Here is a 22371-nt window from a genome sequence, read left to right as displayed (position 1 = left end):
CAAATAGGCACCCTGAAGTGAATAATGGCCACCCGAATTGTTAACGCCACCCCACGATCAACGTCAACCCGAAGCGTGGCGAGCGCAGCGAGCCCGCGAGGGGCGGCGGTACGCGTCCTACGACCTTTTCATACCCCCACTATCCACGTCGGCGTGGAGTTGAGAATAGAAAGTGTGGCGAGCGCAGCGAGCCACCGAGCCCGAAGCGTGGCGAGCGCAGCGAGCCCCGCGAGGGGCCGCGGATACCTTCACAGGTATCCGCGTCCCCTCGCGGGCTTCACAGCTGTCCGCGTACCCTCGCGGGGCTCGCTGCGCTCGCCACGCTTCGGGCTCGGTGGCTCGCTGCGCTCGCCACACTTTCTATTCTCAACTCCACGCCGACGTGGATAGTGGGGGTATGAAAAGGTCGTAGGACGCGTACCGCCGCCCCTCGCGGGCTCGCTGCGCTCGCCACGCATCGGGTTGACGTTGATCGTGGGGTGGCGTTAACAATTCGGGTGGCCATTATACACTTCAGGGTGCCTATTTGGCCTCTGTGGCCCATTTAACATTGTTTCCTATGGAAAAATCGGGTCAATTGAGGCATTGAACAGGAAAATTAGGTCAATTGAGACATTTAACATTGTTCCCTATGGGAAATCTCGGGCATCTCGTCGGTTGATCGCACCCGATTTTTTAGTGCATTCAATCCCCGAGATGCCCGAGATTTTTTACTAACGATGCCCACGATCAAAATCGTGGGCGCCCTTCTAAGTAAAGAGTACCAAAAAATCAATAAAACCGACACTGAGGTGTAATGTTGGCCTCCATGCGGCAGAAGTTGAACAGCGCAGGCCGCAGGGCATTAAATAATACTTTATATTGGGATTGCTGTAAGCATAAAGTTGTCACCATGAATAATTACATAATTAAGTTAGGTCACAAAAAATGAGGGTGCTTGATTCTTGGAGCTGTAAACCACATTATTCTGAATTAGAGGATAATAACAGTCTGTGTTTGGTTGCTCACTACAGTCTCAAATTATCTCTGTACTTGATATGAATAACGGACTGAGGATCTTGGCATAAAAATAAAGTGATATTAGCACATATATTGCCTTTTAATTAACATAAGACAGTAGGGGAAATTCGTATGTATAAAGGCACCACAAGTGTTCTGTAGTGCCATACAATAGGATAAAACAATACAGAAGTCAGTGCAGACCGTATATATATTAATTTACCGTACTTGTGTACTATCACGGCGCCCATCGCATCACAGACCATAAGGCATGCGATGCGATGTTACGCGATTGACACCCGATGGTATACCATTTAAAATTGTATACCATTGTATATGGCATACAATGCCATGCAATGTTAAATTGTATAAGCACCCTAATGGGGGCTTACAATGTTAAATGCACCCCCACTATGAATGTGAACCCGAAGCGTGTCGAGCGCAGCGAGCCCACGAGGGGCGGCGGTACGCGTCCTCTGACCTTTTCATACCCCCACTATCCACATCGGCGTGGAGTTGATTTTATTTAGTGTGGCGAGCGCAGCCAGCCACCGAGCCCGAAGCGTGGCGAGCCCTGTGAGGGGACGCGCATTACTTCACAGGTATTACTCTGCGCTCGCCACGCTTCGGGCGCGGTGGCTGGCTGCGCTCGCCACACTATATAAAATCAACTCCACGCCGACGTGGATAGTGGGGGTATGAAAAGGTCAGAGGACGCGTACCGCTGCGCTCGCCACGTTTCAGGTTCACGTTCATAGCGGTGGTGCATTTAACATTGTAAGCCCCCTTTAGGGTGCTTATACAATTAAACATCTTATAGGGGCCTTATACAATTTTAAATCGCATCACAGTGCATCGGGTGTATGCCATGTGATGTGATGCGATGCGATTAAAAGTTGTGCGACCAAATATCGTGGGCGCCGTGCTAGTACACAAGTACCTAATTTACATCTATAAAATAATTATCCAAAGGACTTTCACATGTCTGGCAGGAGCATGATAAGTATGGGTACAAGTAAGAACAGGGGTGAAGGGGGCGCAGAACAGAGGAGAAGCCACAGAAAAGGGCATAACTACCACGCAAGGGGTGCAGCTGCTATGGGGCCCAGAATTGAAGGGGGGTCACCTTTACGGTGTACGTAATATGTGGTATACACACTTTTCTCCATTAGTTGGTACATAGGGGCTCTTACAAACTTTTGCTATGGGGCCTTCAAATATCTTAATTTCGCCCCTGGCCAAAGAGCTGCATGGGCGGACTGAGCACCAGATAAAGAGAAGGGATGGGGTAGAGTGGTGAGCAGGTATATTTCTCACTCAGTGTGCAATTGGGATACAAAATGTTTTTTTCTAACCAGAATTACCCCTCCCTTTTGGCACCTGAGTGACATCACAATCTGATTGAGCAGCTTGCCAACAAATATATTGTATGTGGGGTGTCAGCCTGTGGTTGGTACTGCACTGTATGTGGGGCGTCAGCCTCCTGTGGTTGGTACTGCCTTGTATGTGGGGAATCAGCCTCCTGTGGTTGGTACTGCATTGAATGTGGGGCGTCCACCCATGGTTGGTACTGCATTGTATGTGGGGAATCAGCCCGTGGTTGGTACTGCATTGTATGTGGGGTGTCAGCTTGTGGCTGGTGTGTTTTATGTGGGAGCTTGACCAGTGGAGAGTGTATTGTATTACATACTGTATGGGATCTAGGCACACATCTGTTATTGTATTATTATCTGTATATTATTATATTTGGCAGCTCATTCCATGGCTGGTGTTTTATTACAGTATGTACAGAATACAGTGACGGTTTTAGACGTATATCCATACTAAAAGCATGCGTTAAACATTCAGGAGCTAGGAATACCAGTGTAGATTCCAGGTCCATACTTACTAACATATAGTATGCATGTATTTGTCAAATCTTATTAAAAATGGGAAAGTTAGATATTTCCTGACGATGGATAATCAATGGATATGCCGAGTTATGTCTATTGTGACCATTTTTATCATCCATATACATTTGTTGATCATATTTATATCATGCAGAAACATGGCCATTAAAATACAACAATCGGTACAAAGACGACATTTAAAAGCACAACTGCTAATTTTCACACTATACACATAATTACCAGGACAGTATCAAACTTGTGCAGTGCCAAGGAAAGTACCAGCTCAACCATTCGGTTAGAACAGGCTGTAAGGTGCCAAGAGACTTCCTGACCACATGCTGTGCACTCTGCAGTAATGGCTGTATGGGTCATAGGGTCAACTCAATGACGGCCCGCATACATTAGGTTGACACCTGAAATCGGTCGGTATGGCTAAAGTCGTCCGGGTCGGAAGGCATTTACTCTATGCCTTCAACATCAGTACACATCTGTTACGGCTCAATGTTACGGATAGCCTTCTCCATTCACTTACTGTGCTACTGTTATTATAACCAACAGAACCAATTTCATTCAATGTATATAGCCAAAGTGATCGATGAGGTGTCAGAAAATTCCATATAAAAGGATTGGACTGAAGATCACTGAAGTGTTGTCGTCTATAATCGAGCAATTAAAGAACAATTCTGGAACTGTTCTAAAGAATCATAACAACGTCCACTGCGTTCTACATGGCATTTCCCTCATGTAAAGCAGTGGCAAGTCTGACCATTCCTCCCCCCCCAGCAGTGCCACTTGTACGTGCCGAAGCTGGCTCCCTTATATCCCACAAATCCCTATATAAATCACTCAGCCTCACTTACATGGCTACCATCCATTCATAAACATCAAACTACACCTCAAAATACTCATGTAGATCTAACACTTACCTGTGCCGCACCCCACATATGGACACTTCTGTTAGTTAGAACATCGTACCATTTGGAATTCCTCCTTACTTTATCTTACACTACAGCCATCTGCCTCTCCTGGAAAACTCTCCCAAACTCACACATGTTCCTTTGGGTATGGGTCATTGGGACAACCCAATGTAGGACATACATTATTCTGACATGGTCAAAAGGTCGACATCCAATAAATTGACATACATTCAGTCAACATGAAAAGTGCACAGTGTCCCCAGGGGTCAGCGGTACTACATCAAAATAGATTGGTGCAGCCCCCAACATTCTTGCCCTCTGGAGGTACCTCCCTGTCACCACCAGGGAACGCCTATTGGAACCATCAGAACACATGTGAATAAGTAAAACAATGGGTGCTTGTGACCACCTCTGAATCAGGCCCTAGGTTCTTAACGCAATGTCTAAATATAAATCTAGGAACTAGAAGTTCTTACCATGCTACTGTATGAGGCGTGTACCAGTTAGTTGTGAAAGTAACGTATAATGTGCAATCCATGCCTGGTGTGACTAATGTAAAGCAAATAGATAAACGGATGTTTACCGTACTGCTATGATTTGATGGCTCCAGAATCAGGTCACATTGTGGTTGGCCCCAGGAAATGCATTAACACTAAATCTCAAGAGCCATTAACCCTGGAATGTGCCTTCACTAAAATAAAAAACCTGAGTGTTAAAGAAACCAGGACAAGGGTTGTCATTATTAACTTGTACAAAGCATTAGATGTATTATGCAAAGTAAATCTGACATACAAATGTAAACGTTTTCATTCTAAAAGCATATTTAACACGCCAGTCAGCCAACATCCATCTTTCCGTGTTATACCATTATGCTACTTGTTAACATCACTTAAGTAAATAGAAAGGTCGGCATTAACCAATGTATGCATATTACAGTCCTTAATAGCTAGTCAATTCAGGCGTTCTGACAAACATGGCGTGTCAGGATGCGTGATGAAAACACCTTTTTACACTGCACTTAAAATCAATTTTCTAGGCAAGAGCACGTATTGTTATTATTTATTAACAATTTCTTATATCGCGCAGCATGTTCCATTGCGCTTTACAACAGGAGACAGTGATACAAGAAACTGGGTATTTACAGACAGTCAAAGGTATGAGGGTCCTGCTCGCAAGCTTACAATCTTGTATTGTGTGCAGCCAGGAGTTGTTCTGACTTACTAGAACGTCAAAACCTGGGGCAAGAAAGCTAAATTTACAATAAAAAAATAAATAAAAAAAAGTTATACACACACAATGAAAACAAGTTAGTATATTGTATGTCTCTACGTCTTTGAAACAGAATAAAACACTGTAACAAGGTGTCAGGTGATGTGTGGGGGTTGTTATTTGGAAAGTTATTTCAATCCTAGATCCAGAACAATGTTGGAATCAGGTGGCTGTCTGTTGACAGTCACCCTTGCTGGATGTTTGTGATATACAAATAGTGTGCAGCCCAACTGTTGCTGATACAGGGCAAACTTTAACAATATGGAGGCCTACCATGCCTTGTTATAGAGGGCTATTGTACTGTCACGGAAAAGCCACGTATACACTGGAGCTTTCGTAGGCTGATCTGTTGTTTCTGGCCAAATTGAAACAACATATCGGTCATATCGCAGAGTGCATACAACCAATGTCCACGCTCTGGTGGTCGGTCGCATGCGATTGGCTACACTACACGGCCAATCAGATGTTATTGCATTTGGCACCATGCAAGGGAATGAAGGATGTAATGAGATTCTGTCCTTTATTACTATACATCGTTCTAATATGGGGCAGTACGGATGGTGTAATAGTTAGCATTACTGCCTAACAGCACTGAGGTCATGGGTTCGATTCCCACCATGGCCCTAACTGTGCGGAGTTTGTATATTATCCCTGTGCTTGCGTGGGTTTCCTCCGGGCAATCCTGTTTCCTCCCACAATCCAAAAATATAACTAGTTTTATTGTCTCCCAACAAAAAATTAACCCTAAAATTAATGTGTGCGTGTATATGTGGTAGGAAATATAGATTGTAAGCTCCTCTAGGGCAGGGAATGTGAATGTTCAAATATTCCCTGTAAATCGCTGCAGAATATGTGGGCGCTATAGTACAGATTAGTACCTGTTAATAGGCTTTCCTCTACTCCACCATGGCAGCATACTTCTGGGTTACGCCCTCTTGGGTAGATATCTGGAAAGGAACAAAAAGACACTGCCCCTATATAAGAACCTCCTCCCCTGGGCTCTGTGTCTTAAATTATAAAGCTTTATACATCACTTAAATACACCACACGGGTTAGGGAAAACGGCTGCCATGGTGGAGTAGAGGAAAGCCTATTAATAGGTACTAATCTGTACTTTCCTCTGCCTCCCCATGGCAGCATACTTCTGGGTATACCCAAGCAGTTTATTTCACTGGGTGGGCACATAATACATAATAGAACAACAAAAAAGGATACGGTTACTCCACCATCTCCATCCGTGGAATATATAGCTTCTCCAGTATACATTCCTTCTATTGCACAACTGCACTTAATATTTTTCTTCCCATACTGGCATCCTGCGATGCCCTAACGTCCACTCTGTAATGTCTGGTAAACGTATGTGCAGATGACCCACACGCTGCTCTGCACACTTCTTCTATTGACGCCGACTCTTTCTCTGCCCAGGAAGCTGCTAAGGCCCTGGTAGAATGGGCTTTCAGCCCTCCTGGGGCCTCCAAATTTCTAATCTTGTACGCCTCTCTTATACACATTTTAATCCATCTGGATATGGTAGTTTTTGTAGCTCCCAGCCCCTTATTTCTACCTTCCATTAGCACGAATAGCCTTTTTGATTTCCTAAAGGGTTCCACTCTACTTCTATAAGCTTTTAGAGCCCTAGTCACATCTAGGTTGTGTAGCCTTTCTTCCTTAGAGTATTATTTCCTGGTTGAGATGAAAGCTGGAAACTACCTTCGGCAAAAAAGGTAGGGTTTGTCCTCAGCACCGCTTTATCTTCGAAGAAGTTTAGGAAGGGTTCTTCTACCCACAGCGCTTTGAGCCCGGATACCCTCCTTGCCGATGTGATAGCCACAAGAAAGACCACTTTAGTAGTAAGATAACTGATCGATATTTCCTCTATTGGTTCAAACGGTGCCTCCGTCAACACGTTTAGGACCATGTTGAGATCCCATGGGGCCAATGGATCATGAAATGTTGGTCTGATCTTTTTGATTGCCTGTACAAATCTTTGTATGTACTTGTTATCTGCAATTTTAATGTCCAGCATTGCCCCAATGGCCGAAATCTTCAGTGAATTTGCCGCCAACTTTTTTTTCCAACCCCAGTTGTAAGAAGTCGAGAATGGTTGGTATTAACCTTGGATTTCTATTATTCTCCTTACAAAAGTAGACATATTTACTCCATATTCTATAATAAGTAGTCGATGTCGACACCTTTCTTGCCTTTAGTAGAGTGTCTACTACTTTCTGAGAAAAGCCTTTTCCTTTTAGTGTCCTGGTTTCAGTAACCAGGCCGCCAGGCTCCAACTGGGTGGCTGATGCTGATAATACCGACCTTGTCGGATTAAGTCTCTTTGATTGGGTAGTACCCATGGCCCGTCTATTGCCATTTTGACAAGTTTGGCGAACCATGGTCTCCTTGGCCAATATGGCAATATCGCTATTACCGTGGCCTTTTCTCTCTGTATCTTGTTCAGAAGTCTGTGAATAATTGGAAATGGAGGAAACGCGTACGCTAGTTCCACATTCCATTTTGCTGTCAGCGCGTCTGTATGCCATGCTGTCGGTTCCCAATGCCTGGAGATAAAAATCGGTTCCTTCGCATTGCTTGCTGTCGCCATCAGGTCCAGCTCTGGCACTCCCCATCTTCGTGTTAACTGCGCGAATACCTCCGGCGACAGTTCCCATTCTCCTGGGGCTAGTTTGTGCCTGCTCAGAGCGTCTGCCCTGAAGTTTTCTTTCCCTGCAACAAACACCGCCGTCAAGTTCCTGACATGAAGTTCTGCCCATTTTAAGACCATTGCCACTTCTGCCATCAGCTTCTGGCTCCTTGTACCTCCTTGTTTGTTTATATACATAACCACTGACTGGTTGTCTGATCTTATTACCAGGTCTTTGTCCCATAGTAAATCTTGAAATGCTTGACATGCCATAAATACTGCCCGCATCTCGCTCACATTTGAATGTTTCTGACTCATTGCACGGTTCCATTCCCCCTGTGCTGATTTTTCCTCGCACACAGCACCCCAGCCTGTTCCGCTGGCATCTGTAGTTATTATAACTTGAGGTCTGGTTGCGAATGACCTTCCCTTGGTTAGCCTCTGCACCTTTGACCACCAAAGCAGGTCTGAGACTGCCCCTTTTGATAGGTATATCCTCTGTTTTCTGTTTTTTGCGTCGCCATCCCACTGACTTAAGAAACAATTTTGCAGTGTTCTCGTGTGAAACCTGGCCCATTGCACGGTGTCTAAAGCTGCCGACATAAGACCCAACACTCGCATGCATTCTTCTGAATACACCGCCTTTTTTCTTAACAGATTTTTTACTTCCTCTAACAGCTTCAGACGCCTGTCCTTTGTTAACTTTATTATCATTCTTCTTGTATCCAGAATGACTCTGAGGTATTTTACCTTGTGTGCCGGTTCTAGCTGACTTTTCTGACAGTTGATCAGCCATCCATGTTGCTTGAGGTAATTTACCACTATTTGTGTGTGTATCACTGCCATCTCTTCTGTCTGTGCCACGATTAGAAGGTCGTCTAGATACGGCCAAATTGATATACCTTGTATCCTGAGATTTGCCACTAGTACAACCAATATTTTTGTGAAAGTTCTTGGAGAGGTTGAGAGGCCGAATGGCAGCGATGTGAACTGATAAGTGATTTGTTTTATACGGAATCTGAGGAACTTTTGATGCCCTATGAATATCGGGACATGTAAATATGCATCTCTTAAATCGATGGTGGTTAAAAACACCCTTTTTTCTATGTCCGGCAATATGGATCGTATCGATTCCATCCTGAATTTCTTCACGTGGACATAAGTATTTAGCCTTCTTAAGTCTAGAATAGTCCTGAACCCCCCCGAAGGTTTTTTACTACGAAGAATCTTGAGAACCACCCCAGATCCTCGCACTGTTTGGGGACTCTCTTGACTACTCCTTGCTCTATCATTGTTTGCAGACTGCTGAACAGAGCCGACCTTTCTTCCAAATTGCTTGGAATAGGTGACTCCTCCATCCAACTTCCTGGTACGGTAATAAATTCTATTTTGTATCCTGAGGTTATCACCTCTAACACCCATTTGTCTTTTATTGATTGACGCCAGGCTTCTTGATAATGCAGCAGCCTGCCGCCCACTTTCTCTCTGGCGTCATTGTTGATTTTGACAGAAGGCAAACCTGCCTTCTCTGCCCCTTTGGCCACGAAAATTGGTTCTATTGCCAAACCAAGGTCTGCGAAAACCTCTGCCAGGCCTGTAGGTTTTTGCTTCTTTAAATTCTGTTGATTGGTACCGAGGCGATTTAGTAAATGCACCTCTTCTTGCAGCCCTATCCTGGAGTAGCCATACCGACTAACCCCCGGACACTTTAGTAATAATCTCATCCAACTGTTGCCCGAACAAATAATTTCCTTGGAAAGGTAGGGAAATTAATTTATTTTTAGATTGATTGTCTGCTGCCCATGGCTTTAGCCATAAGGCCCTTCTCGTAACCGCAGTTGTAGCACTGGATCTAGCTGCTAATCGCACCATATAGAGCGATGCGTCGCATAGGAATTCAACAGCCACTTGTATGTTTTGTACTACTTTCATCAACTCGGCTCTTTTAATGCCATCCAGCATGTCGGACTCCAAATCTTGGCACCATGACCGCAAAACCCTCGTTGTTACCGCCATAGCTGATGAGGCCTTCATGGAAGCCCCTAGGGTTTCATGCTGCTTCCTTAAATTCATTTCAATCTTCCTCTCCATTGAGTCTTTAAATATATTTGCATCCTCTAATGGGAGCGTCGTTTTCCTCGATATACGGGCAACTGCCGCGTCCACTTTGGGCGCTTCGTCCCACCTTTTAACCTGCTCGGGGTCAAAGGGGTACATCTTGGATACCCTTAAAAGGTACCGCTACTTTTTTGTCCGGATGACTCCATTCCTCATCAACTACATCCTTTAATGTTTTAGACAACGGAAATTGTTTAACCTTCTTTTTATCTTTAAACAGAAGGTCTTGAAGTTTCCCCTCCACCTGGGGGTCTTCTATATTAAGAGACTTGTGAATAAGACACAGTAAATTGTCTAACAGATCTGGGTTGAAATCTGTACCCTCTTTCTCTTGAAAGATCTCTCCTTCCTCAGTCTCTTCCTCTGTTTTGCCTGCGGGCCCTGCCTCTGAATCATCTGAGTCAGAAAGTACTGCCCTCTGCCTTTTCACTGATGTTCTGGTTAAATCTTCCTTTGTCACAAAGGTATCTGCCAGCTCGGTTTTTAACAACTTAACTAGTTCTGTTATCTGTGTAGGTCCCATCTGCAGCGCACCTCTGCATTTGTTACATACAGAACCTGAACATTTTTCAGGCAATAGTTTCACAAGTTGAACATTTCTTTTTATGCTTAGTTTTAACTTTACTTTTCTCTTTACCAGTTTCAGACCTAACAGAAACAAAAACCAGATTTAAACCTGCTGTACTCAATCAGCATAATAGACCCTATAACCACATCTTATCCTTCTGGCTTACCCTGACTTAACAAGCTGCTTTTTTTTCTTCTTCCATTATGCCAAGCCTCAGCAACAAATAACCTGCTGCAATGACATTTTTTCTTTTAGTCACAGTTTATAGCCATGATATAGACAACAGCCATGTCCCAGCAGCGCTGCTGCCTTGCGGGACCTTACCCCAGTCTGCTGGTACCAAGGAGACCATCCGCCGCCATGTCCGCACGGGTTTCTTATACCTTGCAATCCCCCTCCGGTATCCTGTGCTCACGCCGGACGCCGCGGCGCCCGGCGATGACATCAGACGCCAGATCTCGGTGCTCTGCTCCCGCTGTCTCCGTCGCCTCCGTGACGTCAGACGCCGCTCGAGCGGCGCCTGTTTGGAAAACACTCTAGCTCGGATACCGGAGCCACTACCCACCACCGCACTAGGCAGCGGGGAACTCCAGCAGACGAACGCCCCTTACTGCACTTGACAGCGGGGGTTCTTCCATGCCATTACCCCTTACTGCACTCGGCAGTGTAGTCAGCTGCAGCATCTTCACAGGGTAAGCCATTCATCTACCCGGAAAGGAAAAAAAGACACAGAGCCCAGGGGAGGAGGTCCTTATATAGGGGCAGTGTCTTTTTGTTCCTTTCCAGATATCTACCCAAGAGGGCGTAACCCAGAAGTATGCTGCCATGGGGAGGTAGAGGAAATAACAGTTAATAAATAAAGTGCACAGCATGGGTGCATAAAGAGCATGGGATTCTGGTTTGTATCAGAAGATAGGATGCCATGCCAGGCAGCCTGATAAATACACAGGAAATACAGTGAGAGGACTCTGGGGGCTGCGTGCTTGCATGTAGATGCGGAAATTGTTCCTCTTGACCATTGTTGGTGTATTCGCCTACTACACGCGGATTACTTTACATGTATTCCACGTCCGCTCGCAACGCTTCGGGCTTAGTGGCTCGCTGCGCTTGCCACACTATATAAAATCAACTCCACGCCGACGTGGATAGTGGGGGAATTAAACCGTCGGAAGACGTGTTCTGCTGTGCTCGCCACGCTTCTGACTTTTTTTTTTCTATTCTCAGCTAGAAATATGTTATGTACAAGAGAAGTAGATTTTTCAGTTCTTCATATAATGTATACAAAATAGTGTTCAATATAACCGTACCTGTCGCTTCATGCTAAACTTATAATACAAAGCTCACAGATTGGGAAAAAGTGGGATCTGCCTGCATGTGTAGTAGGCTCATACACCAACAATGGGCAAGAGAGGAACAATTTCCACATCTAAATGCAAGCACGCAGCCACCAGAGTCTGCTAACAGTATTTCCTGTGTATTTATCTGGCTGCCTGGCATCCTATCTTCTGATACAAACCAGAACCTGCGCTACCCATGCTCTCCTGTCTGATCCTTCAATGCCCTGCTAGACAGAAAGACCAGAAATCGTGCAGGGGTAGGGGGGGGGGGGTTAGTGTTGGGTAAGGAAATTGAAGAGTTGAAAAGGATTACAGAGTTTTAAGATAATAGAGAACTTGGATGCCGGAAATGGAAGGATAGAAAAGTGAGGTTAGAACTGCAGTATAATACAGTGAAGCAAATACGTTGGGAGAGGGAGTTACTGATGTCTATTGAGTTATAGTAATGTCTAAAGCAAACAGCCTTGAAAAATAAATTTGCTTTAAAGGTTTTAGCTGCATATTATACAGATACCTGAAGTGTTCCTTTTCAGTTTTACATTCATGCATGAATAAAGCCATTCTATGGGCAGATTAATCATTCAGGAAGATTTAGTTTTAAAATATATTAAAATTATTGAAACCATTAACAATAATATAAAATAGCCATTCGGGACAGGCCCGAGACATGCAGATTAGTGCAGTTACTAACCACAATATGGTTAACTTGCAAAGGCAAATTCCTTCTCAAATGGTTAAATTCATGTGCACTGTGGGGGGGGGGGGGGGGGGGCAGATGTAACATGTGCAGAGTGTTATACCCCTTTCACACTGCAGCTCTTAAACGGTATATTGCCGTTTTTTCCTTTTAAAAACGGCTAGAGCTGCAGTGTGAGCTCCAGGGTGCTTTAACCATTTAACAAATGCCCGTATTATTTAAACAGTTAAAAAGCAGGGTCCTATCCGTTTCTGAGCCGTTTTTAGGGCAGTGTGAACGGCTCTATTTCTATGGCTTGAAACGTGTCCCTTGGGGGTTAAACGGGTTGAATGTGTGAATGGTATTAAATGCTTTTTACAACGGTTTTCACCTGCAATTTGAAAGGTCTTCAGGCTCAGACCCGTTTTAAAGTCCTGTTTAAGAATACCGGGTGTTTACCCGTTTCTGCAGTGTGAAAGCAGCATAAAATTTGGGTGTTATTTTGTTTCTGTGCAGGGAAAATACTGACTGCTTTATTGTTACACTGCAATATAGATCTCCCCACCCAAATCTAATTCTCTCTTCACAAGTTACATCTGCCCCCCTGCAGTGCACATGGTTTTGTCCATTTGAGAAGGAATTTACCTTTGAATGTGAACCAGAAAAAGGGCCATAGGCTGAAGGCTAGGATTGGTGGAATAAGAGACTGTAGTTGTACAAAGGTTTCTCATTATGGGACCTGGATCTTTAGGTCATCTCCTATAGAACTGTCCTGTAGTTCAGAAATTGTGGTGAAAAGTACCCATCATACACGTGTGGGCAGTCATCTCTCCTTTATCCCCCAAAAAACATATTTTTGTGATATCACTTTATTTTGTGCTGGAAAGTTCAACATCGCAACATTTATATGATTTGTTAAGCCCAGCCCAAGGGTGATAATTCAGCAGTTGTTGGGTTAGGGTACGTAGGGTTTTTTTTTTAGTTTGTTTGTTTTTGTTTTTTTTATAAATTCAGAAGTCAGTTCCCTTCCCTAAATAGGAGTGTGAATATAATTGCAGCTAGTTGGCATATTAAACTGTAGAAAGCTCAGATTGTATAGCAAGTTAGAAGACAGTTAGAAGACAGTTAGAAGACAGTTAGAAGACAGTTAGAAGACAGTTAGAAGACAGTTAGAAGACAGTTAGAAGACAGTTAGAAGACAGTTAGAAGACAGTTAGAAGACAGTTAGAAGACAGTTAGAAGACAGTTAGAAGACAGTTAGAAGACAGTTAGAACAATACATCTGTTCCATAAATGTTTTAAGAGATCTGGATCATTGAGCCATTATTTAGCGCTGTACAGTGTATAAATACATAAAATAGGATATACAGCTAATCATGACAAAGTGGTCTTGTTCTTAGACTACATATGTCCCACACATATTAAGTTAATAAATGAATACGTTGGAACTATCTAGGGTAGAGTGCATACCACAAGTCTTGTTCCACACTGAAAGCAATATTCAAATAAAATTGATTATGAACAGGACTCATTATGTCCAGCACTGCAGTTGACTTATCCAATAAGTTGAATTACCTTACATCTTTTTAAAAAAAATCACCTAGTATACAGAAACGCGTCACTGGGCTCCTGACCACTTAGCTGGACATTAAGATAGCAAGAGTTGTACCGAGCAACAATTGTGCCCTGCACTAAACACCATTCTGTCAAGCCAAAATAGGTACCACACTATCACTGATCGCTTCTGTACGATGGGCCTGGCAGAAAAGGATGAATTACTCATCAGGCTTCCCGTAAATTGGTCTACTTACTTACACACCACCACCACCCCCCCCCCCCCCCCCCCCCCTCCTCAATCTTTTAATCTCTGGTCAACTGACAGGAATTTTTATACTGTTTATTTTACAAAAGCTATTATAGAGCTGAAAAATATACAAGAATTAACTGATGATGAGAAGTAACGGACATACCATATCGGTCAATTTCTCATCATTATTGTCATCTCTTATTTAAGAGATGCAACTAAACTTAAAACAATAAAAAAAAAATCCTAAAACAAAAGAAATCAGTTATAGGAACAGAACATGTACAATACATATACCAAGAACCTCTATTATTGATTTGATTAATAACATGGAGTGTGCATCTGCACCATGTGTTTTTTTTTGCAGAACTACAAGTCCCAGCATGATAGCACCTCATGTAATTAGGGTGTGCATTCTAAGATCCCCCCCCACCCCCCGTCCCCATGTACAATACATGCAAGGTTGACCTGAAGAATGCAAAACAGGAAGGAGACCACTGTAGTTAGCAGAGGCCCTGATCATTGACAGAATACACTCTAGCTGGAGAGGGTAGCGCAGTCAATTTGACAAAGAGGGATGGGATACTAGGCAGGATGAAGATCCTGGTGATTCAGAAAGTTGGCCTCTCAACTGTCCACCCCGGGGGACTCGCATCTGTGGTCAGAAGGATACAATCCCACAGTGCAAATCTTCTGCCTTAGAGGAGATGCCTGGATTGGTGGGTCCACCAAAGAAGAAACACTCTGGCCCAAGGAGAAAGACGCAACTGATGTAGGAAGAGATGGGAACCCAACCATTGGGACAGTAGGTCCAGCTGAAATGGTCTGGAGTGAAACCGACAAAACTGCAGGGCCAGAAAGGTTGCATCCATCTCCCCCAATAAATGGATGTAGAAATGCAATTGAAGAAAAGAAGGAGAGATTGTCACATTTAAGGCGCACCTGGAGAGAAGAAATTTATAAAATATAACTTTTATTAGCTTACTTTAAGAAATGAGACATATAAAAACACATATAAGGGTAAGACAAGGTGAGTGTAAAAAGGGGAATAACCCCGCGTAGTGTGTCCCCTCTATCCCCAATTTGTCTGTAGTGATTTGTTGTATACTGTCAGATTGGATCAGCGCATTTTAATTAACAAATATTCCTTTAATTATTTTCATTATTTACAGGGCGAGTGGGTGTGTAGACATAGTGCTGCTTCCAGCAGGTTGGCACAGTGGGGCAGATTGGTGTTAGTTATAATTTGCACACCTCGAGTAATCGGCTATTTGTGAAATGCCGTGGGTGTCTACTAACTTTCACTTCTGCTGGGATATCAACAGTATTTTTTTCTTCCATATCACTGTGTATAAATGTAGCACAGGGGACAATTATTAGAATAGTGTAGTGTTTGCCCCTGAGGTCATCGGCTATTTATATTGCCGGGGGTGTCCGCTGTCGGTCACCTGTGCACATACAATTACTGGATACACCTCTCTGTGCCACACAGTACAGGGGTAGTGCTCGGGATTCATCCAGTCAGTGCTAACCCCTGTGGTGCTGCGTCTGCTGCCAGCTTCCCCCTAGGTAGTGGGAGAGAGCCGCGCTGGAAGCTGCATGCACTTGCGCTGCAGTGTAAGTGTAGCCTGCGCGCCGGCTTCTCCCTGATGTGCTGGAGAAAGCCGCGCCAGACAATGACTACAAGTGCACCTGTGCTATGGAAGGGTGTAGGGTCTTTGTGGTGTCACTAGCAGTGAGTGCTACCGTGATCCACACCCGGTCACCTATCTCTCGCCTCTGTTTGGTACAGTGCTGCCAATCTAGATTTACAGATCAAAATACATTTCAGTGGGGAGGGAAAAGGGGGACTTAGACACACTAGGTGTGTTTGGTCGACGCGCATGTCGCCACCAGCTTCATCAGGACCTGGTCCTGATGAAGCTGGAAACAACACTATGTCTACACACCCACTCGCCCTGTAAATAATTAAAAGAATTAAAGGAATATTTGTTAATTAAAATACACTGATCCAATCTGACAGTATACAACAAATCACTACAGACAAATTGGGGATAGAGGGGACACACTACGCGGGGTTACAGTAATTCCCCTTTTTATACTCACCTTGTCTTACCCTTATATGTGTTTTTATATGTCGCAGTTCTTAAAATAAACTAATAAAAGTTATATTTTATAAATTTCTTCTCTCCAGGTGCGCCTTAAATGTGACAATCTCTCCTTCTTTTCTTCAATTGTGTTATACCTTTTGTCCAACGGCAGCACACCCCATAATAAATACTATTCTTTATCTGAATAAAGGGGTCCGACAAGCATAATAAATCTATACCCTCCTGTGCGATTGGCAAAAACCCCTTTTTTTGCCTGGATGTAGAAATGTATGGACACTTGAGGTGGTTTAAGAACTTGTCTGACCAGCTGTCGCATATCTTTGACCTTGACCTCTGGCAGGAAAATTCTCTGAAATTCCGTGTCCGGGACAAGACCCAGAAATTGGGTACGACATGTCGGTAGGAGGCAAGACTTTGCAAAGTTCACAATCCAGCCGTGAATGGTCAGAATCTAGTGATTCACAAAGGCATGATTAATGAGTAGGACACAGGAAGGTGCTTTGATAAAAAGATCGTCCAGTTAATAGTGCATTGGTAAAGATCCCAGGTGCTGAGGACTTTATAAAGGGCAGGGCCCTGAATTGGAAATGGTCCTGACCAATTGCGAAGCATAGATAAGCCTGGTGAGGTTCCTATATGGGAACGTGAAGATACATGTCCTTGATGTCCAAAGACACCATGAATTCGTCTGGCTTCAGAGAGGCTGTGATGGAATGAATGAACTCCATCTTGAACTTGTGATATACGATGTATTGATTTAGGAACTTTAAGTTAGGAATAGGTCTGGCAGTACCGTCTGGTTTTTACACCATGAAAAGATTGGAATAATAACCTCTTTTGATTTGGTGTACTGGAACCGGTACCACCACGTGAGAGGCCAGAAGGGAATGGATTGCTTGCCGCAAGGATTTTTGTCCTTGAGGGGAAACTGTTAACCCTGTTGTGAAAAAAAACGATTTGGCGGACAGTGTGTAAATTCCAGTCCAGATGTCACAACCCGACGAAGCCAAGGGTCAATACCTGAGGTGTCCCATTACTGATGGGTATTCAGCAAGCAGACAACTTCTTGCTGAGCTCCCAAGTGGGACGGGGGACAATCATGCCACGAGTTGACGAGGTGGCTTGGCCTATTGGCGATGCGCTGCAGCCTGTGGGCGTGCACGGCCTTTACCACCTCGTGATTCAAGAATCCTCCTTTGCAATGTCCTCGAAAGGACCGCTGAGGCCGAAAGGATTGAAAAGAGCGACCAGTATATTGTATTCTAGCTAGTGGAGGCAAGAAAGCATATTTTTCACCAGTGGCCTGAGCAGAATTAAATAATTCAATTTTGAAAATAAATAATTAATAACTACTGGATAGCTAAAGCAATGTCCAGCATGACCTGCTCCCGAGGCACATTTTTCTAACTGGGGCAATATGGGTTTTAGAGGGGGAGGATGCGTACACTCAGAAATTTAGCAAGTGGCCAGCTTCCACTAACCACACCTCTATACCTATTGTGAAAGGTCTCCAGTGGCCCCTACTGGATTAAAGAGAAAATGTGTATTCTTACAATGTTTTAAAGGAAGAGGCAACTTTCACACCGCACAGAGACCCAGGTCGACCCGGTTTATTTCTGTGAAGTGAGAGGGGTATAAGTGAGGTGCAATGAATGTATGTGGGATGGGGTGATACATTCCAAGTGGAACAGTTATAAAGCTGCCTGTATAGCAGCGGATTTAGATTTCTACCAATAGCATATATTGATAGAAAGATATTCGTATAACCTCTGCGCTAACACAAATCAGCAACAAGGCTTCCTCTTAAAGAGTGAAATGGGCATTTCCAAATTTATTGTCAAAAATAATGTCCAAATACGTAAATATAGCTCAAAAAACCATCATAAAATCACTCTATTACCACACCAGTATTCCATCAGTACGTTCACATTCCACACTAAAGTGTCAATGTTTTGCATCCTTGCAGACCATCCTCAGTCTCAAGACACTACATTAATGATTTCTCAAGAGTAAGAATTATTTACGGTTTATTTCCTACTCTTAAAAAATTATCACTGTGGATCTTGAAGATTTTAGGATTATCTGAAGTATGGCGAGTGCTGACATTTTTAGGATATATATGTAGATAGATTCCCAATAGATTGTATGATTTGTGAGCAGGGCCTTCCTACCTCTATTAATGTTTGTTAAAACCCAAATTTTGTTTTATCTGTGTGTCCAATTGTAAATTGCTACATAATTACGCTGAGCTTTATAAGAAACTGCTTATAAAGTAATGAATATACTGTATTGTACCCTTTTACACCAAGGCAAAAACCCTGGTTTTTGCCTTGCAGACCTGGGTCAGCGTCAGTGTAATAGGGGTAGCTGAAAAAAGACACAGGTCCATTTCCCCGTGAATCCTACCCTGGTCCTGACCAGGGTGGTACAAATATACTGTATTGTAACCCTTTTACACCAAGTCAAGAACATGGGTTTTTGCCTCGTAGACCCCGGTCAGCGTCGCTGTAAAAGGGGTAGCTGAAAAAAGACACAGGTCCATTTCCCCGTGAATCCTACCCTGGTCCTGACTAGGGTGGAACACGGGAAGGACCCGCATGAGGGGCAGTGTAAATGGGTATGACGGGTCGTCAGACCCGGCTACCGTTTACAGCAATGGGAGAGCCCAACCCCCGGACCGCAACATCATGTATGGAGGTTGGGTGGGGGGCAGACACAGCCTCCGCTGCTGTCTGCTGTACTGTGCAAACAGCAGCGGAGCTGGGGAGGAGGTGAATGGATGCCTGTGTGCGGCATCAATTCACCTCACGGATGGGGGGGGCTGGCAGTGCACGGTCTTTGGTGCTGGTCTTGCCCCCAGCACGGCGGTCCCGACGCTTGGAGATGATGTCATCCCCAAGCACCGCCCCCGTTTACACTGCCTGTCGGCACCGCAGTGTAAACGGGAAAAATCCCAGATCCGACCTGGATTGGAACCGTGTTCCAAATACCGGGTCGGATCCAGGAATTTGATTTAAAAGGGGTATTAGTAAATGGATCGGGCATCTGTTGGGTCACCTCAGCTGCGCCCTCCCATACAGACCCTCTTCATCATGAGAGCTGCAAATAAGTCAACACTACTGTTCAAGGTGTGCAGGCCACATTCGTGACTAGGTCACAATACCAAGGTGAGAACCTCATTTTTCACAGGGTCCCCTTTTTTAAAATAGAAGTCACCAAGTTACACCAATATGCATTATAACTAATGAAACACTAGAAGCTAGTCGGCATGTAGCCGAATGAATGAACAACATAGTTGGCATTCCATATTTTTACACTCACAAAAAGTGAGACAGAAAGAGATCCATTGCTGTCTAAAACGGACACTCGATTTAAAGTTTTATAAAGTCACCTTATTTAGTGGAGAACTGCAGGCAACAATGGAGCTTTTAACTTGAAGCCCCCTAGGGGTATATATTTAAATATACAAGCTAGAAGCTACTGTAAATGTGGCTTATGTGCACACTGCTTTGCAACACAATGTATTTCTCACAGGTTTTCCTTTGTAAACTGCAAATAGAAAAGTGCATGACAAACATACAATCACCATTATAAAGCAGCTGCTAGTTTCTCATACCCGTTTTCCGAGTACATATCGTAAATATCAGCAAAAGTCAAAACTTGGTAGAAACATATACAATGGGCTCAACCCAAATAAGATACAATTTACTCAAGGGGGTGAGTACTAGTGATCCCACACAATGCGGGAGATGTATGAAGCAGTGATAAGGGAGAAGTGAGCCAGAGGAGAAGTGGCCTATGTCAACCAATCAGTTCCTCTGTATAATTTTATATTATGCAAATTATAGATGTTACTTCAGTGCTGATTGGTTGCCATGGGCCACTTCTCCCTTATCACTGCTTCATACGTCTATTCCAATTTGTGGTGGTTAAAAGTTAAAAAACACATTTTCTGTAGATATAAAGACAAATATCCCAGAGCCATCACAAACTCCTCATTGGGACAAGGATGTCCTTGATGGGCACTCGCTGCAGTAGGACATGATGCCATTACATGAGCCAGCTGGAAAGTAGTTACAGGACACAGTGATGATGTAAACCATAGCATGATGTGCCGGCATGTCGACAAAGTTAACATGCTACTTTATGTTAAGTAGAAAATCCAGAACAACTTCAAATATGCCGCTTTATCCGCAACGTTACACTGGCAACACCAATCCGGAGAACACGGTAGCATGTTGTTACCCTTACCAACATGCTGGCGCCTGCATTCCAGGATGGAGGACATAGTGAATCAATGTCACATACCCATTCCAAACCAGCTGGGAATGCTTGAGAACCCCCAATCTCTATGCTGTCATTGGCGCTAGTTATACCAGCTCCCCCAATTTAGCAAAGTTGGCTCAAGAGATGACACTGCAGCATTACCACATTAGGAAATGCAAAATACCAATGACACAGGGTGGTACTCTCCTGCCTGATAGGCACAGGGGGCCTGCTCTGCCTGGGGACACTGCTGAGAAGTGCAACCCTCCATGTGAAAATGTCACACCACTCAGCTCCATACTAGTAACTAGTGACCAGCACCACCACCTCCAGGCTGTCATCATCAGCCCCCAGGCTCAGTTACCTGCTCCACCCCCAGGAACTGATAGAAGTTCTGCTGGATCTCCTCCACCAAGTCAAACAGCTCCAGGTCCCCGTTGTCCCAGGCCCCTGCGGGTGACAGATATGAGCAGCACAGTAGCAGCAGCCAGGGCAGGAGGAGACGGCGGCCACCCCACATCCTGGAGCAGGCCCTGGGAAGCCCCTGTGACTCCTCTGTAGTACAGCAGCAGACGTGGCTGCCTGACACCGCTCACAGTCACAGCCGGGGCTGCTGCTGCTGCTGCTGCAGGAGAGCAGCGTGGGAGGCGGGAGCGGCGACGTCACGTCTCCTAGGTAACGGCAGAGAGTCAGTCAGGGCCTGCTAGGCCTTGGTTTGCTGCTGGCCGCGGCGCGCCGTGGTCACAGTGCGCCCCTGCTGGACGCAGGAGGGTAATGCATGCAGAGGGAGCACATGCAGCAGGCTTCTGCTCTAGGGTGATGAATCATCGTTCTGCGTTATTCCAGTCATCACTGCGCTGCTGAGTAATGTGCTGCTCATACACACAGACATACAGTCATGCACAGCTACTGCAGCAGTGAATGGTTATAGATAGTAACCATAGGTAAAGTGCAGCTGCTACAGGGCCCAAAGCTGAAAGGGGCCCATCTAAAAATTCCCCAAAAATAACCGGCGCTTTAAGAATTTATAATCTGGCATTAATGCTGTGTACACACGGGGGAGATATATTGCTCAGCCATATATGGCTGAGCAATATATGGCTGAGCAATATATTGCTCAGTTTCTTCTGTTCATCAGCGACCAGAGATGGTCGCTGATGAAAAAGAAACTGCCGGGGGGAGCCCAGCAGAGGTAATTAGCTGGTCGCAGGAACATGTTCCTGCGACCAGCGATCACCACAGGGGCAAAAACGGGAGTGCGAACCCGGCGATATATCGCCGGTGCACACTCCCATCGTGGGCAATATGGTCGCTCAGCGACCATATTTCCCGCGATTTTGCACAAAATCGCCCCCGTGTGTACGCACCTTTAGATTACTTATCTGTACAGCCGCAGATCTCAGGTATATCTGTGCCTACACACCTATAGGCTGTTGGATTTCTGTTAAACCCAGATATCCAACCATGTATATAAGAAACTGTAAATAAATAATAATGTACAAATATTCTCTCAATGAGAGATGCTGCGCTTCATGATTCCAATAAATAATACTGTTATGAAAAAAATGGTGTGTTATAGACTGAATGAATTACACACTATTAATATATTAAAATATTTTTTTTTCTAATATGAAGAAATATCAGACATAAAATATATAGGTAAAAAAAAACAAGAGGAGCAGTGCTCCAAAAAAGATAAATAAACCCATTTGGGCAGGGCCGGATTAAGCTTTCGGGGGCCCGGGTCAATTTAGACAGGGGGTCCCCCTCCCACTTGTC

The 22371-nt window shown here is 44.4% G+C and overlaps 1 protein-coding gene across 1 annotated transcript in view; it reads right to left on the bottom strand.

Annotated features, from left to right (window-relative positions):
* Window positions 1-21289, bottom strand: part of DNAJC1 (DnaJ heat shock protein family (Hsp40) member C1) — a 123394-nt gene extending 102105 nt beyond the window's left edge. The window contains exon 1 of the mRNA XM_083189290.1: window positions 20957-21289. Within this exon, the coding sequence (XP_083045416.1) occupies window positions 20957-21112 (156 nt within the window). The 5' untranslated portion in view covers window positions 21113-21289. The remainder of the gene's footprint in view (window positions 1-20956) is intronic.
* Between the last annotated feature and the right edge of the window lie 1082 nt (window positions 21290-22371).

This window comes from Crinia signifera, chromosome 5 (assembly GCF_055691185.1).
Source record: "Crinia signifera chromosome 5, ASM5569118v1, whole genome shotgun sequence".
In the NCBI taxonomy this organism is placed as follows: domain Eukaryota; kingdom Metazoa; phylum Chordata; class Amphibia; order Anura; family Myobatrachidae; genus Crinia; species Crinia signifera.
Note: the sequence above shows the minus strand (reverse complement) of the source record. Positions and strands in the feature narration are given on the sequence as shown.